Genomic DNA, 17,524 nt, shown 5'->3' with positions numbered 1-17,524 from the left:
CCACGCAGCCTCTTTCTTTTCCCTCGCCCTCGTTCCACCTATGCTGTTCTGATCTGAAGGGCCCCAGGCCCCTGTCGAAAGGCTTTCTTGCTCACCGTGGGCTCTGAGGAGGTTCTGATCCCATCAGTGACTGAATTCACCGGTCTGTGAGTTGGTGCCATCGTTGGGAAGTGGTGTGGAGTAGGTTGTCAGAGCCTGGCTGAAAGAGATGGATCATGGGAGTGTGTCCTGAAAAGGTGTGTATCTAGTCTGGTCCATGGTGCCTTCACCCCTGCTTTGCGGCTGCTGTGAGGTGGGCAGCACCATCCACCACAGGTTGCCTGCCACGATGTTCTTGCCTCCCCAGTACTCAGAACTGACCAGGGACTGAAAAGAAACTTGGCACCAAAAGAAATTCCCCATGCTTTAAGTTGACTTCTCTTAAATATTTTGTCACAGCAATAAAAAAACAAAACAGTGGCCGTGCTTGGATAGCTTTACCACACATCCCTTACATATCGGGGTTCCAGTTTAGTAGGCTGCCTAGAGAAAAAGCTGCTGAAGGTCATGGAGATGGATATATAAAGATACTAACTGATATCAGGAGCCTTTTGTTTTTCCTTTATTAAAAGTGACATGTGCTTTAATAAAAATTTTGATGATGTTAATGAAATTTGCCTTTAATATTTAGGCAGGTGCAGTGAAGGACTATATTAAGATGTTGCTTCAGAATGAGTCACTTAAATTTCTGGTCTTTGCTCACCATTTAAGTATGCTCCAAGCTTGCACAGAAGCAGTCATCGAAAACAAGGTATTGTGACATTTTTCTATAAAATAATGTTTAGAATGCATATTTTCACTATACTGAACTTTTTTTTTGGGGGGGGGTTGATACAGGGTTTCTCTGTAGCTTTGGAGTCTGTCCTGGACTAGCTCTGTAGACCAGGCTGGCCTCGAACTCACAGAGATCCACCTGCCTCTGCCTCCCGAGTGCTGAGATTACAGGCGTGCACCACTACCACCCAGCTATACTGAATATTTTATTTATTTATTTATTTTTTTTTTTTTTTTTTTTTTTTTTTTTTTTTTTTTTTGGTTTTTCGAGACAGGGTTTCTCTGTGTAGCTTTGTGCCTTTCCTGTAACTCACTTGGTAGCCCAGGCTGGCCTCGAACTCACAGAGATCCGCCTGGCTCTGCCTCCCGAGTGCTGGGATTAAAGGCGTGCGCCACCACCGCCGGGCCCATATACTGAATATTTTAATCTCATGGTTTATGTGGATTTTTTTTTTAACCTTCTTTGGATGGTGTTTTTAAAATGCATTGTCTTATCAGTAATTTATTAAATATTTTCTTACAAATTTTAGTAATGTATTAAGACCATGGCATACTGATTTCTTCCTTTTTTCAATCTTAAACTTTTTCTTTATCCAATTGATCTGAGTTGATTAAGGCTATTCTGTCCTAACTCCATAAGGGACTTCCTTCCTCTTTCTGGAGATAGCACACGAGAGTGGCATATTCATAAACACACCTAAATGTGACTAATAGAAGAGAATGAATCCATTAAAAATCACTGCCCCCAAACTTTCAGACCTGTCAAATCCCCAGGCCATATACTCTATGGAAAATCGCTATTAAGAAAGAATATGGACTCACTAAAGGGTATGGCCCATGTGGCTGACCCACGTGGTTGACCTGGCCATATCCACAAGGCCAGTGATCTTCCCTGAATCCTCTGAGATCCACCTCAGTTTCCAGTGTTCACGCCAGAGATGGCCTCTCCCATTGATCATTTCAAAGCTTTGCCTGCCATCTGCCCTGTAAATGCTTGGCGCTGGCTGGCACAGGTGTGCGGTGGCGACAGCTATAGGAACTGTCCTGGCAAGTGGTGTGAGCCTTGTACACACAGGGCAATACAGCCAGTACAGGTCAGTGTTTCCAAATCAGAGCTGAAGCCATGTTAGGTGTTAACTAATGTGTTTGTAATATGTTCCGGTATCTTCCTTCACAGAGGGACTTATGGTAGCATAGTGTGATGTCATAACATGAGAGGTTCTGTTGATTTTTACACTCTAAGAAAGACTTCATTACCCTTACAACTAATTTTTAAATCATTGACAAAAAAAATAGATTCATATTATTTTCCTATTCTGAATGTATTTAATCTTAAATTTCCTAGAGTCTGCTCCAGGCACAGCAGTCTACTTACTTCTTTTCCTCACATCCATTCTGCTGATGTGTTGGACTCTCACTCAGTTTACAGAGTTACAAGTGTAGATATTCATGGAGCGAGGCAAGTTTCTCCCCATCTTTCCCTATTCTGACCAAGTATTTTCTTTAGAAAGCCCCCGAGAGGATTTTGTAATCTGCAAGGGATACAGAGTGGTTCATTGATCAGGCTGTGTGTGCTTTGTGACGTAAAGTTACTAATTTAGGGCTGGCAAGGAATCCGGGAGTAGTTTGCTGTGTGAGCCTGAGGACTGAGATGTAGTTGGTATTCTAACCCCAGCGCCCAGCAGTGAGATGGGAAACAGAGGCAGGAGAACCCTGCTAGCCTGCTGTGTATAGCAGGAGGACCAGAGACTGCCTCAAACAAGGTGGAAAGCAAGGACCTACCTACCACACCTCCGCTCAGGGGCAACCACTTACCCACATGCACACGTATGTACGGGTAGGTAGGTTTAAAAAAAAAAAAGAATCATTTAATGATTCATTTAATGAGCACAAACAAAATATCACATAATGCTTGGACAGTCTGATTTGAAATTTAACTTAACTTTTTTTTTTTCTTTTTTTGGTCTTTCAAGACAGGGTCTCTCAGTGTGGCCCTGGCTGTCCTGGAACTCGCTCTATAGACCAGGCTGGCCTCCTCTGCCTCCTGAGTGCTGTGATAAAAAGACATGTGCCACACACCACCCCCAACCTGGCAGCTTAACTTATTTTTATAAGGTTGAATTTGTTCTTTTTAGCTATTTCTAACATACAGCTCTTTTCACAGCTTAAATTGTTCTTGAAGACAAGTCTATTCAGTTTAACACTTAATGAGGTTCCGTTTTTAAAGGTGTGTGTGGGTGTCTTAATTCCTCACTTCAATGGATTCAGACATCTCACATAGTTCTTTCCATTTTAATAATGTGGAAAAAGAGGTCATGAATGGTAGATTTAGTGTTATTTTCCCAGTTACATTTGGTTGTGTTTCAGAAACACATGTACCACTCTCTGAACTTCCTTAATACCTCAACAAAATCGTCTTTTCTTTCCCTCTCGTCTGGTTTTGGTTTTATTCTGCAGGAACTTATCCTGTAACCTAAAGTTATTCTTACCTACTGCCTAAAGGTTGTGTGCTAACTTTCATAGAATTTTACTGAAGAACCATTTACTTCATTAAAAAAATATTCATAGAGCTTCCTTCTCTTGCATAAAAGCAATTACCCTTGACATTTATGGCTGTCTTAGTTACTTTTTATTGCTGTATAAAGACGCCGTGACCAAGGCAACTTATAGAAGAAAGAGTTATTGAGCTTACAGTTTTGGGGGTGAATCCATGACCATTATATCAGAGAGCATGGTAGCAGGCAGGCATGATGCTGGAGCAGTAGCTGAGAGCTTACATGTTGAGACAATAACCACGAGGCAGAGAGAAAGCTAACTGGGAATGGTGTGGGCTTGTGAAACCTCCAAACCCACCCACAGTGACATACCTCCTCCAACATGGCCACACCTCCCAATCCTTCCCAAACAGTCCCACCAACTGGGGCCCATTCTCACTCAAACCATCACAGTGGTATTAAGATACATTAAACATAAAACCTGTCTTTAAGTAGGTTAAAAAGTCAGCAATGACAAAATGGTTCAGCTTGTAAAGGTGCTTGTCACCAAGCCTGATGACCTGAGTTCAGTCACTGAACCCCACCTATGGCTACCCACTACACCCACCTGATAGAAGGAGAGAGCCAACTCCTGTAAGTTGTCCTCCAACCTCCATATATGTACCATGGCACTCATGTGTGTGCAAGCACATGCACACAAACCCACATCCACACACACAATATGTATAATAAAACCTTTAAGTAAGAAATCATGTTTTGTTACGATTCTTACTGTATAACATTTGCTGATGTACCCTTTTAACTTGTTTGAATCTTATATGACTATTAAAATAAGGTATAAAATATGTAAAATAGGAAGGCTGACTAGGGCTTGTCTAATTTTGCTATTTCCCTTATGCTAGGCTCGTTACATCAGAATAGATGGAAGTGTTCCATCTTCAGAAAGGATTCACCTGGTTAATCAGTTTCAGAAGGACCCCGATACTCGTGTGGCTATCCTGAGCATTCAGGCTGCTGGCCAGGTAAGAGATTCAGGTCTAAGTTTGATAAGAAAGTGTCATGGAAATAACAAGAAGTCCATTAACACTAACTTTGGTTTATAAAACTGTAATTTTTTTTATCTAGATGTCTACTGTAATAAGTATCCATTCTACTTCAGAGTGCTAGAAAATATAATAGAAGGCAGCCTCTTATTTTGATTCTTTGAAAATTTCACACTTGTGTATATTTATCTTTGTTGTGACTGCCCCATACCCCCTTCCTTCCTCCAGCACATCTCCCTCACAAATTCATTCCATTTTTAAAAAAATAAACCATTGAGTGTCCAATCAGTGCTGCCAATGTCCACGTGGGTGTGGAGTCAGCCATTGGGTGTGGACATCCTGCCAGTGGCCACCCTAACCAAAGAAAAGTGGCTCAGGTTGTCCTCTGACCTCTGTGCATGTGCATGCACACACATACACACAATTAATTCATGTAATTTTATCATGCAGATTCTTTTACCTTGCCAGTAATAGCTCCACAAAGTCCTTAGGACCACATGCCTTCTAGCATTTTGTTTTTTTGTTTGTTTGTCTTTTGAAATGAGTTTTTACTTTATTATCCCTGACTGTCCTGAAACTCACTATGTAGACCAGGCTGGCTTTGGGCTCACATCATTTAGCATGGGGCGGGGTGTGTGTGTATGTGTATGCACATATGCGTGCGTGCGTGCGTGCGTGCGTGTGTGTGTGTGTGTGTGTGTGTGTGTGTGTGTGTGAGACTGAGCGTCTGAGCATACTTCCATGGCATACACTTGTTATATATTAAAGATCAGTTTTTACCCAGCTAGTTGAGGTCTATAAAATGTTGTGTGTAGAAAAACTGTAAGGACAAACAGTTTAGGGACCCATTAGGAGTTGTCTCAGTACTTCCTGTGTTGGATTAAACTTCCTAAAATCTGACATATGTATCAGTTAGAATATTCTAGCCATGGAGAATATTGCCAAGAACCTAAAATTAGAAACGGGTGAGTGTCCCTGTCAGGAGACATGATAAGTAAGATGAAACCAGACAGGAAACGCAGGGCTATTATGAGCTTAAGATATGATTAAAAATAAATGACATCTTGAAATTAAGAGTGTACAGGGCACTCATATTTTATTCAAGGTTGTGCTCCTGGAGCTCTTATATAAGTCAACACTAGTGTACTTGGAGATTGATGTCCCCTTAAGAACGAAGGGAAGAAGGAAGAGCAGGCGTTGTTCTGGGTGATAGCTCATACTGAAGACTGACTACTTCTTAGAATGATAGTGATCTTGCGAGCATGGTCATGTGTGAGTCTCAGGGGTCTGGAATTGTAGCTCAGGAATCGTCTACCTTGTTTGTTTGGTGATTGGTTTGTGTCTTTGTTTGTTTCTCTGTTTTGGGGTTTTTGAGGCAGGGTTTCTCTATGTAGCCCTCTCTGTCCTGGAACTCACTATATAGAGGAGGATGGCCTTGAACTCACAGACTTCTGCCTGCCTCTACCTTCTGAGTGCACCACCACGCTGGGCTTTTGCACCTGGTGTTTTTGAGACAGGATCTCTCGCTGAGACCTGGGGCTCACCAATTAGGCTAGGCTGACTGGCAGCAAATCCCAGGAAGCTGGCTGTCTCCACCTCCCGAAAGCTAGGATTACAGGTGCACACCGCCACACTCAGCTTTTTATGTGCGAGCTGAGAAAAGGACTCAGGTCCTCGCATTTGCAAGGCAGGTGCCTTCCTGACTGAGCCGTCCACTCTGGCCATGGTCATACATGCTTCTGACGGGCTTAACCGTCTCCCTCTGATAATACTACTTGTTTTTTCAATATCATCTCTAATGTGGCTTTGCCATCCTAAATAGCAACACCACTTTAATATTGTATTTAGTTTTATCCTGGTTTTTATTACTTCTGACCCGTTTTTATGAAGGGACGAATTTTCAGGGAATTTGAATTATTCATTAAAGATAATCATTAAGTAGGCAACAAAGTATGATTTTGGTATAACACAAAAATATTTTAAGTTAAAGTGAAAATAATAGTTTAGCAATCTCAAAAAAAAAAAAAAAAAAAAAAAGAGTCATCCCTAACAGAAGCTCCACGTGTGAACAACATGGATTAAACCACATTTCTAAAGCAAGGCAGACTTCCTCCACTGCCCACACCCTTGGCTGTATGTGGCCACAGTTAGACATGCTTCCCAGTTCACTCAGCCCGCCACTGTAGAAGAGATGCATCTTGACACATTTTCATGTATCTGGTGTAAAATAAGAATGCTTTTCTGCCACAGTGTTTCAAGTTCACGCCAAGCCAGCTGCACAGAGAATACAGCAGGTGCACAGACACCCTGGGACTAGAGACAATAAACTCAGGGTCTTGGAGTCGTAGCACGGGAGATTTCACAGGCGGAACTCGCATGACTAGAGACATGTTTCTCTCACTTCCAGCACAGCAGTCTGAATGAAATGAAGAGCATGTCAGCGCTTGATGCCTAGTTGCCATGGATACCATGTGTTACAAATTATAGCCTGTTTTATAATGTATTTTGTTAGATTTTCCAGCAGTACAGTGAATCTAACTCTTCCAAGGGATAAAGTGGTTTGTATGTGTGTTTGGTACCCATAAACCTGCCCATTGAAATGTCTCTCAAATATGTTCCCTTGTAGTTCACTTTACATCATGCAGTAAGAAGCTTTTATCTGCTGCTCATCAGTTAAATCTTCCTCATATATCTCACATTGCCTGACTCACTTGTTTTAAGTTTCTTAGTGTTTTACTTTCATCTCAAAGTGGTAAAAAACACTTTGACCAGAAGCAACTTAGGGAAAGAAAGGATTTATTTCAGCGAACAGGTTACACAGTCCATCGCTCAGGAACTGAAGCAGGAACACTGTTCACCGCCTCACTCACTCATGCTCAGCTAGCTTGCTTACATTCCCTGGGACCACCTGCCACCCACAGGGGTCCGGGCCCCCTTCATCAATTACAGTCAAGGCGATCCCCCAAGGACCTGCCCACAGATGACTCCAGGCTGTGGAGCTGACAGTGAATGCTGACAGAACGCCCATTCTCTCTCCTTTTCCTGTGTTCAGGAGGCTCTTACTGCATGTGCACACCTCATGCTCGGCTATGTGTGCCTCAGTTTCTTTGCTTTGCTTTGCTTAGGGTTTGACGTTCACGGCTGCCAGTCACGTGGTCTTTGCAGAGTTGTACTGGGACCCTGGACACATCAAGCAAGCTGAAGACCGTGCTCACCGCATTGGACAGTGCAGTTCCGTGAATATTCACTACCTTATTGCAAACGGCACTCTGGACAGCCTGATGTGGGCCATGCTGAACCGAAAGGTAGCGCTCGGGTTTTAATGGTCTGTGTGCTGCATGAGCTAAGAGGCTGAGTTTCAGTGTGTCCAGGCATGGGCGACTTAGGTAGACCAAAAAAGCAGTTACAGAGACTACGATGATCATAAAGGATTCAGTTGGTGCTTCATCTCTTGCCATCCTCTACCATACCAAGGCATCGAGGTCCATGGCTATTTTTTTCCAAGCCCTTTTTCTTTTCTTTTTTTAAAGAAGTTTTGTTTTTTGTTTGTTTGTTTTGGTTTTGGTTTTTTGTTTTGTTTTTGTTTGTTTTGTCTTTTTGTTTTTGATTTTGGTTTTGGTTTTTTGAGACAGGGTTTCTCTGTGTAACAGCTCCGGCCGTCCTGGAACTCACTTTGTAGACCAGGCTGTTCTCAAACTCAGAAATCCACCTGCCTCTGCCTCCTGAGTACTGAGTGCTGGAAGGCGTGCACCACCGCCATCCAGCTAAGAAGATCTATTTTTTACTTTGTGTATGTATGTATGTCCATGTCAAGGTATGTACACATGAGTGCTGGTGTCCATGGAGACCAGACAAGATTATCAGGTCCCGTGGAGCTGGAGTTACGAACCAACTGTGAGTCCTCTGCCAGAGCTTTTAACTCCTGAGCCACCTCTCTGGCTCCTGTGGAAGCCTTTTTCTATTGTTTTTTTATTCCTCCACATTTTCTCATGTGCTAAGACTGACTGAGCACCTCCACTATGCCTCACACAGGCTTTCACGAGTGTTTTCATGACTGCTCCTGCTGCTTAGAGATGAGGCTAGGATCAGCTGGAACCTAACACTTGAGGGACCATGTCCTTTCTGTGACTGAGACCAAACTACTGAATATTTTCCAAAAAGATTCTTGAGTTTTCAACTAATGTTACCAGAAGACAGCCTGTACCTCTCCTCAGCTGTCTCTTTTCCCCACGTGGAAGGATGTTTATGGAAGAGGATTTCTTAGTCGTTGGGGATGCTGTAACAAATACCATACACTGGGTGGTGAACGGATTCGGATCCCCCCAGTTCTGGAGGATGGGAGTTGGCATGAGGGAGCCAGCATGGTCAAGCTGGGTAAGGGTTGTAGACTGCCATCTTCCTGTTGGAGGCCCATGTAGAAAGAAGGTGAGAATGCTCTCATTTTACAAGGGCAGGGATCTCATTTATGAGGTCTTGTGCTGGCTAGTTTTATGTCAGTTTGACACAGCTAGTCATCAGAGAGGAGGCGGGGAGCCTCAATTGGGACAATGCCTCCGTAAGACCGGGCTGTGGGCAAATCGTAGGCATTGTGTTATTTAGTTATTGATGGGGAGGGCCCAGCCCATTGTGGGTGGTGCCATCCCTGGGTTGGTGGTCCTGGTGCTATAAAGCAGGCTGAGCAAGCTGTGAGGAGCAAGCCAGGGAGCAGCGCCCCTCCATGGCCTCTGCATCAGCTCCTGCCTCCAAGTTCCTGCCCTGCTTGAGCTCCTGCCCTGACTTCATCTGGTGAAGAACCATGGTGTGGAAGTGTAAGCCCAGGTCACAGCCAGTCACTGGAGGAAATCAAGGCAGGAGCTTGAAGCAGCTGGTCTAGTCATGCCCCATCCGCATCAGGAGCAGAGAAAAGAGAACTCATGCTCACTACTCAGCTCCCCTTTTCCACTTTTCCACTGTGCAGGACCCAGCCCATGAAATAGTGCCACACAATTAAAAAATAAATAAATAAATAAATAAAAAGCCTCACATGCATACCCATGGGCCAATCTGATCTAGCAACCCTCATTAAGAGCTTCCCAGGTAATTCTAGCTTGTGTCAAGCTATTGCTGTGGGATGGTCTGTATGTCAAATTGCTCTGATTGGTCAATAAATAAAACACTGATTGGGCATTGGCCAGGCAGGAAGTATAGGCGGGACTAACAGAGAGGAGAACAGAGAAAACAGGAAGGCAGAGAGTCACGGCCAGCTGCAGCCATGATAAGCAGCATGTGAAGATGCCGGTAAGCCATGAGCCATGTGGCAAGGTATAGAATTATAGAAATGGACTAATTTAAGCTATAAGAACAGTTAGCAAGAAGCCTGCCACGGCCATACAGTTTGTAAGCAATATAAGTCTCTGTGTTTACTTGGTTGGGTCTGAGAGGCTGTGGGACTGGTGGGTGACAGAGATTTGTCCTGACTGTGGGCAAGGCAGGAAAACTCAAGCTACAAATTATAAAACTAGCCATTTATCTGTCCCCACAAAAATCCATGTGCTTCTCACATGCAAAATGCATTCCTCCGTCCTGTCCCAGGGGCCCAGGAATCTTAGCTCCTTCCAGCATTAATTATACAATCCAGTATCTCATCTAAATATTATCTAACTCGGACATGGATGAGACTCGTCTTGGGGTGAAGTTCCTCTCCAGATGTGAAATCTTTGAAACCAACTAGGTTACATCTAGGTTACATGCTTCCTAACTGCAACTGTGGGAGAATGTCTGGAGTCCTCATTCACACTCCAAGAGGAAGAAAATGGAAGGGGGAAAGAGCTAGGTGGTCCAAAGCGAGTCTAAAACCTCACAGGGCAAATTTAGTGTCAAGGCTTGGTGTTCATCTTCTTTGGCTCTGTACTCTGTTGTCCAAGGCCCCTTAGGGCAGGAGCCCTGCCTTCTGGATCCCCTGTGCTGGAGAGATCAGCTAGTCTTAGCTAGGCATTGGCCACGCCCTCTGTATTAGCTCCGCCCCTGCCTTGGCTTTCAGCTTCTGTCAGGGTGGAAAGAGCTCTCCTACCTCCAGAGCTCCCCCCCCCCCCCCGCCCCCCGCAGCCCCACACCCTGCAGCTCCCTGGGCATTGGTTTTTAAAATCCACGTGTAGGCAGGTCCACCACTACACCCCGCCACCCTGCCAGGGCTGAGGCGAGAGTGGCACCCAGGTGACCCCCACGGTGCCTCTGTGGTCTTGCTTCCTCTGTTTTGTTTTCCAGCCAGGTAGTGCTGGGCTGCAGCTGTGTGCAGTTCAGGAAGGCTGGCGGACCCTCACTCTGTCATTCTGTCTGGGATTCCTTCGCCCCCAGCTGACTGTTTCTACGGATGCAGCCTGTCTGCTTCTCACTTTTATTCAGTTGGCTGATTAAGTTTGCAGTTCATGTCCATGCCAACTGTTATATCAAATGGCCACTTGGACAGTTTTTCTCATTCGCACATTCTTGATGAGCCAAGAATGTCCTGAAATTGAAATTGTTACCTTTTTCTTAACAACTCCGCCGCTGCCGGTGTTTATCTCTTCTTTCATTTACCACAGGTGGTCAGAGGAGCCATCCTGTCCTTCAGCACATCCTTGGAATCTCAGAGATGCTTGCAGGTTCTTTCTTCTAGACATAACTAGAACATTGTCCACACAGTTACATTCTTGGCTTTTGAACAAAGTGGCCTTTCCTCCAGTTTCTAATTGCGAGTTCCTCATTTTCATCTGAAACCTTTCCAGAATGGCCTTTGCAGTCTGTATTCCCAGCAACGTTCTGTTCGTGATCATGTGGGTGTTCTTTAAGAAGAGAAATGCTTTCTCTGCTGCTGTCCTTGTTGGCTGGAAATACTGTTCAAGTTCCGTTTGTGAAATTACTAGCATGCACACTTAAAGTCCCAGCCTCTATCCATTCCCTCCTTTGTAAATACTCGCACACTTCTAGGCAGCAACCACACCTTTGGGACACCAACTTCTTTATAAGGAATTTGAGCTATTTCAACAAACTACGATAGAAATAAATAGAAATGCATTCTGTCACTAATCTGCCGAAAGTGGACCTCACATTCATGACCTCATCCTTCCCAAGACCCTGCATCCTCACATCATCACACCGAGAATGAGGATTTCCCTATGAGTTGGGGGGGGGGAGATATAAACAAACATTCTTTTGCAGTGAGTTCTGAGTAGTGAATATAAATATACATAATGACCAATCACATTTAGGGAAAATTCCCAAGTATATAAACATTAAAATAAAAATTTCACGAAGAAAGTGAATATTGTGTCATGGTTCTGTTAAATCTCTCCCAAACAGTTGCTAATTACATTGTAATTTTGAGTAACCACATTACTAAAGCCATGATCTGTTGAAGTAATGAGACTTTCTCGGTGGGTAACTTTATGACTTCAGTGCAAAATCAAGGCACCAGTCAGGGAGTGTCGGCTGGGGGTGACAGCCCTAAGATCCCCGTGTCTCTGTCTCAGGCTCAGGTCACTGGGAGCACACTGAACGGCAGGAAGGAGAAACTCCAGGCTGCAGAAGACGACAAGGAAAAGTGGGCTTTTCTGCAGTTCGCCGAAGCATGGACCCCAAGTGACAGCTGGGAAGAGCTCGGCAGGGATGCTGTGTTCACTCACGTAAGAGAGCGTGACTTGTTCTTCTCTGCTTTCTCGTGTGTGTGTGTGTGTGTGTGTGTGCGCGTGCGTGCGTGCGTGTGTGTGTGTGTGTGTGTGTGTGTGTGTGTGTGAGCTCAGCAGGGATGCTGTGTTCACTCACGTAAGAGAACGTGACTTGTTCTTCTCTGCTTTCTCGTGTGTGTGTGTGTGTGTGCGTGTGTGTGTGTGTGTGTGTGTGTGTGTGCGTGTGTGTGTGTGTGTGTGTGTGTGTGTGTGTGTGTGTGTGTGAGCTCAGCAGGGATGCTGTGTTCACTCACGTAAGAGAACGTGACTTGTTCTTCTCTGCTTTCTCGTGTGTGTGCGTGTGTGTGTGTGTGTGTGTGTGTGTGAGCTCAGCAGGGATGCTGTGTTCACTCACGTAAGAGAACGTGACTTGTTCTTCTCTGCTTTCTTATTTCTGCATGCGCATGTGTGCGTGCGCGTGCGAGAGAGAGAGAGAGAGAGAGAGAGAGAGAGAGAGAGAGAGTGTGTGTGTGTGTGTGTGTGTGTGTGTGTGTGAGCTCACACCCAGACTCAGGTCCTGATGCTTTCACAGCAAGTTCTTTGCCCACTGAAGCCATCTCTCCAGCCCTTTTTCCTACATTTTTAATACCTGGAAGTGTACTTTATCATTTATCATTTTAAACAGAAATTCTCAATTATTTATGCTCTTGAAAGGCTATTTTACTTAAAGCTAGAAAAACTCAAAGAACCAAAATTAACTTTGCTACTGGACCAGATTATATTTTCCAACGGTTTCAGAACTTAATCCTCCGTCCTTGAAAAACACCTGCATAGAATCTAACCTTCAGAAGATAATACTGGGGAAATATTTTGATGACCTTGGAGGCGGGGAAGGATAGTGGTTTGCTTCAAAATACACAAGTAATAAAAAGATTGAGATGCTGACTGTAGAAAAATAAAAAACTTTACCCGAGGGGGCTGAACCATGAAGATCACGAGTGTGAGGCCTGCCTGAACTACACACAAGCCAGCTTGAGGTCCGTAGCAAAACCCCGTCTCAAAAACACAGCCAACAAAAAAACCTTCTTACTATAATGAGGCAGATCATACCGTAAGTGTGGCTGGTGCTGTGTGGTGAGCACAGCTGCTTTCCAAACGCCGCAGTGGGGAGTTGTCCCTGATAGACAGTTTCAGAGCACGGGACGGTCCTGTTCCCACACCTCCCCGGGGGCTGTAGCTCTCATCAGTAACTTTGGCTGAATTGGTTCTGAATAATGGGATATCACTGTTTCAGGGCGCTTTTTCAGTGTGAAAAGCTACATGGGAACATACACATTTGCACAGAGAAGTAAATACGTACTTTGCACGCGCCAGTCAAAGGACACGAGGCAGGAGTCAGTGCGCCCCTTCCACGGTGTGGGTGTCAGGGGTCAAATGTAGGTTGTCAGAGTCGGCCACAGATCTTTCTACCCCAGCTATCTGGCCAGCCCACATTTGATTTCCATATTTATTTTATTTTTTGCTTTTGTTTTAAACCAGAGTAGAGTTGGTTTGCCTTGCTCTTTTCTTTGTGCTTGCAGAGAGAAGCTGGGTGTACCTAAGAGTGGGTCACTGTTGAATGGTTTTTCAGCTACATGGGAATGGTCTATTTGGAAAATCTAGAGGGAGCCGGGCGGTGGTGGCGCACGCCTTTAATCCCAGCACTTGGGAGGCAGAGCCAGGTGGATCTCTGTGAGTTCGAGGCCAGCCTGGTCTACAGAGTGAGATCCAGGACAGGAACTAAAACTACACAGAGAAACCCTGTCTCAAAAAAAAGAAAAATCCACTTCGACTATTAAGTTCTTACTCTGTCACGCTCCTCCTTTGAAAACAGACTCTTCCTGGAGTTGACAGGTGTGAAGGGTCTTCAGCTGCTGTTCCAGTCATCCATTAGTGTCTCTGTGGAGGTCAGCATGATGCCCCAGTCATCATTTGTAAAGCAGGTTTATTAGTTTTGTTAGGAATGGGGCCCAGTGACAGGAGGCAGGATGGCTCCTTGCAGAGCCTTTGATCAGAGTCTGCTAACCCTGACACCAGCCCTCCCATCGGTGGCCTGGTCTCTGCTGGAGCAGCACCGGCCTTGAAGCACTTTGTTGTTTTTATGAGTCTGAGTTTCCTTTTCCACTCCTTCAGTTCTAATAACTGACTTTTAATCCTATCATCAAGGCCAGGGGATTTGTCTCAAAGGACCCTGCATTTGCCATGAGGTAAAACCGAGCTGATAGAGGTCCCCAGCCTTTCAGAGAAAACACGCATTAACCAGCATAAGCATTTGCAATTCTTCTTCCCCACACTTCTCACCAAAGATAATGTTTTCCTTTTGTTTTTCTTGAACAATGATTAAACACTGGATAGGGACACAGAAACTGCCAGTTGTGTAGCCGAAGAAGAGAGGAATTTCTTCTCTGTCCTTGCAAGAAGAAGCTTTCTCCTTGAAAAGAATTAGAGAGGCTTTCTTGAGATAAATATGAGTGGCCGTAGCCTGGCAGTGTGCATTTGGGTTCCTCCAAATAGCCAGGTCCAGTGTGGACATGGCTCCATGAGGTTTCTATAGTTACAGAACGAAAACAAGTGTAAGTCAAGGCATTTTGACACACTAGTAGAACCAGGAGGCAGGCAGCTTACAGCAGGGTGGGGAGATCTGTGCCGTAGTTTTCAAATGCTGTCTGCTGGCAAGAGCTTTGGGGCTGGTGGAAGCTGGGGAATGTGTGTGTATATCCCAGAAAGCCTCACCTATGAAGGCCAGGGAGCCAGGCGTGGTGGCGCATGCCTGTAATCCTGGAACTCAGGAGGCAGAAGCAGAAAGGTCGATGCAAGTCGAGGCCAGCCTGGTCTGCATAGAAAGTTCCAACAGAAGGAGGAGATGGGTTACTACAGATTGCCCAAGAAGGTTTGGCCTCCACATTTGCACTTTTATCTTCCCACAGACTGGGGCGTGCTGATCAGCCCATCAGCCTTGTAGACTCTCTATCACAGGTGTGGCTTTTTTTCTGGGAACTTGGATTCTCATCGGTGATAGAAAATCTGTCAGGTCAGATCCTATCTCCTATTTAGAAATGCCAACTTTTAAGTTCCTTAGTCATCAATCATAAAGAGAATCCCTTGCTGTGATTAAAGGATAAATAGTCATGGTGAATTGGATATTGTCCATGATACTACTATAATGATGTTTCTAAGTGCAAGAACACCATAGCTCTTCAATAACACAGATTTACTAGCTCATAAAAATATCTTGCCTTTCTGAGTTGCTGCCTCTCTAAGAAAAAGAATGGAAATAATTAAGACTTTCATTTTAAAAATAAACCACGGGGCTTGAGCACTGGCTGCTCTTGCAGAGCCAGGAGTTCAAGGTCTCTCTTTCTGCTGTATATCAAGTTCAAGGCCAGCCTGAGCAACATAAGATTGTCTCAACAAAAAAAAAATCACTAGAAGCATTTTTTTTAAAGCAGCATCTTATGTATCCTAAGCTGTTCAGTCTCATTGTGTAGCCAAGGATGCCCTTGAACTTCTGATCCTCCTGACTTCACCGGTCAGTGCACCATACCTGGTTCTACCAGCATCTTGCAGACAGTGTGTCTACAAATCAGTATCTTGTGAAAAGCTGAGCTGTGTTCTCTTCTAATTAACCAGCCATTTCTAAACACTTACCCATCTGCTGGATGTCCTACCTACAGATGGACACAATGCCATCACTGTGTCTCAGCTGAAATATGAGGGACAGTGTGTTGTGTTTTATTTTAAGCTGCATGGCATTTGAGTTCTTTTTCTTCTTTAAGATTTGTGTGTGTGTGTGTGTGTGTGTGTGTGTGTGTAAGAGGGGCAATATGCTTGTGAGTGCAGGGGTTCATTGAGGGCAGGGGCATGGGATCCTCTGGATCTGGTGTTTGTGAGCTGTGTGATGTGGGTGCTAGAAACCAAACTTGGGTCCTCTGCAACAGTAGTGCTTGCTCTTAACCCCTAAGCCATCTCTCCAGCTCCCACATACGAATCCCATATGTCAGGGGTTGGGGATTTTAGCTCAGTGGTAGAGCGCTTGCCTAGCAAGCGCAAGGCCCTGGGTTCGGTCCTTAGCTCTGGGGGGAAAAAAAAAGACAGAATCCCGTATGTCCCATGGTTTCCTAGAATCCTTACACCCCCATCATGCAGCGCACTTCCTCCAGCTGTGTGCCAGTTCTTGCTCCTGTGCCAGCCAGCTCTTCTTCCAGAGCGCATTGCAGTGGGGTACAGAGAACCCACAGTGGCATGTGTTGTCCTGCACAGGCGTGACTCTGCATACATACCCATTAAATTTTAAAATATTATTCTTGAAGTCAGAGGGATGTGCAAGATGGACTCAGATACTTCTGCAAAACAAAAAGCCAGAAATGGTGGCCTCCACCTCTTATCCCAATGCTGGGGAGGCAAGAGCAGCGAGATCTGGAGTTTAAGGTCACCCTTGGCTACTGAACAAGTTCTAGACCAGCCTGGGGTGTATGATACCATCTCTCAAAAAGAAAACAAAAAGAGAAAATCCATGCTTTGTTTCCTTGTGGGTGGGGACACAGCTCAGTGGGTGAGAGTACCTGGTGTGCCAGCCCGAAGACCTGAGTTCAGTGTTCTCTCTCATTTCACCTTTTCTTCCCTTCTCAAACTGCCTCCTGTGGCCGGACAGGACATCCACTCCTATTGGCTTTCTCCACCTGCGTCAGTAGTTTCCAGATTTTTTTTTTTTTGGTTTTCTTCAAAGAAACAAATTATTTAAGATGTAGACCAGGAGACTGGGGCTGACTCGTAGGGTAATCCATCACAGCGCACGTGTGATGACAAGAGCTTGAGTCTCGAGAAGTCACTAAAAGTCAGGTGCACATGGATCATCAGGACAGGCTAGCCAGCCAGACTAGCCAAAACAGTGAGCGCCGGGTTCAGAAGAGATCCCGCCTCAGTCTATAAGGTGAAGAGTGATTGAGAAAGACACCCTTCATCAATCTCAGGCCTACACACACATGCACCCCACGATTATCATCACCCCCATGCATGTGGAGGTCAGAGGACCACATTCAGGAATCCTCTTTTTATATATATAATTTTACAATACCATTCAGTTCTACATATCAGTCATGGGTTCCCCTATTCTCCCCCCTCCCACCCCCTCCCCTTACCCCCAGCCTACCCCCCATTCCCACCTCCTCCAAGACAAGTCCTCCCCCAAGGACTGCGATCAATCAGTTTGGGAGGCAACTAGGCAGTGGGACCAAGTTCTTTGCTCATTGCATGAGTTGGCTGTTTGAAACCTGGAGCTTATGCAGGGACACTTGGCTCAGTCTGGGAGGAAGAGACTGGACCTGCCTGGACTGAGTCTACCAGGTTGATCGCAGGAATCCTCTTTTGAGGTTTCCGGGGATGAACTCAGATTGTTCCATTTCACCAGCCTCTCCCTGTTTCTCATTCTTTGTGTAAAGGAAGAACCAAGGGTCAGTGGTGTCTGATTAGGAAATGACAAGGATAAACAGAAGTAAGCAAACACAAAAATTGA

General features: G+C 45.0%; 1 protein-coding gene across 5 annotated transcripts in view; it reads left to right on the top strand.

Annotated features, from left to right (window-relative positions):
- The window catches only part of Zranb3 (zinc finger RANBP2-type containing 3), a 164,034-nt gene that overhangs the window by 118,555 nt on the left and 27,955 nt on the right, over positions 1–17,524 (top strand). For all 5 annotated transcript variants that reach the window (XM_042258049.2, XM_076547285.1, XM_076547286.1 and 2 more), the window contains exons 9-12: positions 671–790; positions 4,211–4,330; positions 7,477–7,656; positions 11,839–11,991. In XM_042258049.2, the coding sequence (XP_042113983.2) occupies positions 671–790; positions 4,211–4,330; positions 7,477–7,656; positions 11,839–11,991 (573 nt within the window). The remainder of the gene's footprint in view (positions 1–670; positions 791–4,210; positions 4,331–7,476; positions 7,657–11,838; positions 11,992–17,524) is intronic.

The sequence above is a fragment of the Peromyscus maniculatus genome, chromosome 11, assembly GCF_049852395.1.
Source record: "Peromyscus maniculatus bairdii isolate BWxNUB_F1_BW_parent chromosome 11, HU_Pman_BW_mat_3.1, whole genome shotgun sequence".
NCBI classification, from domain to species: Eukaryota; Metazoa; Chordata; class Mammalia; order Rodentia; family Cricetidae; genus Peromyscus; species Peromyscus maniculatus.
This window is presented reverse-complemented; position numbering and strand designations above follow the sequence as displayed.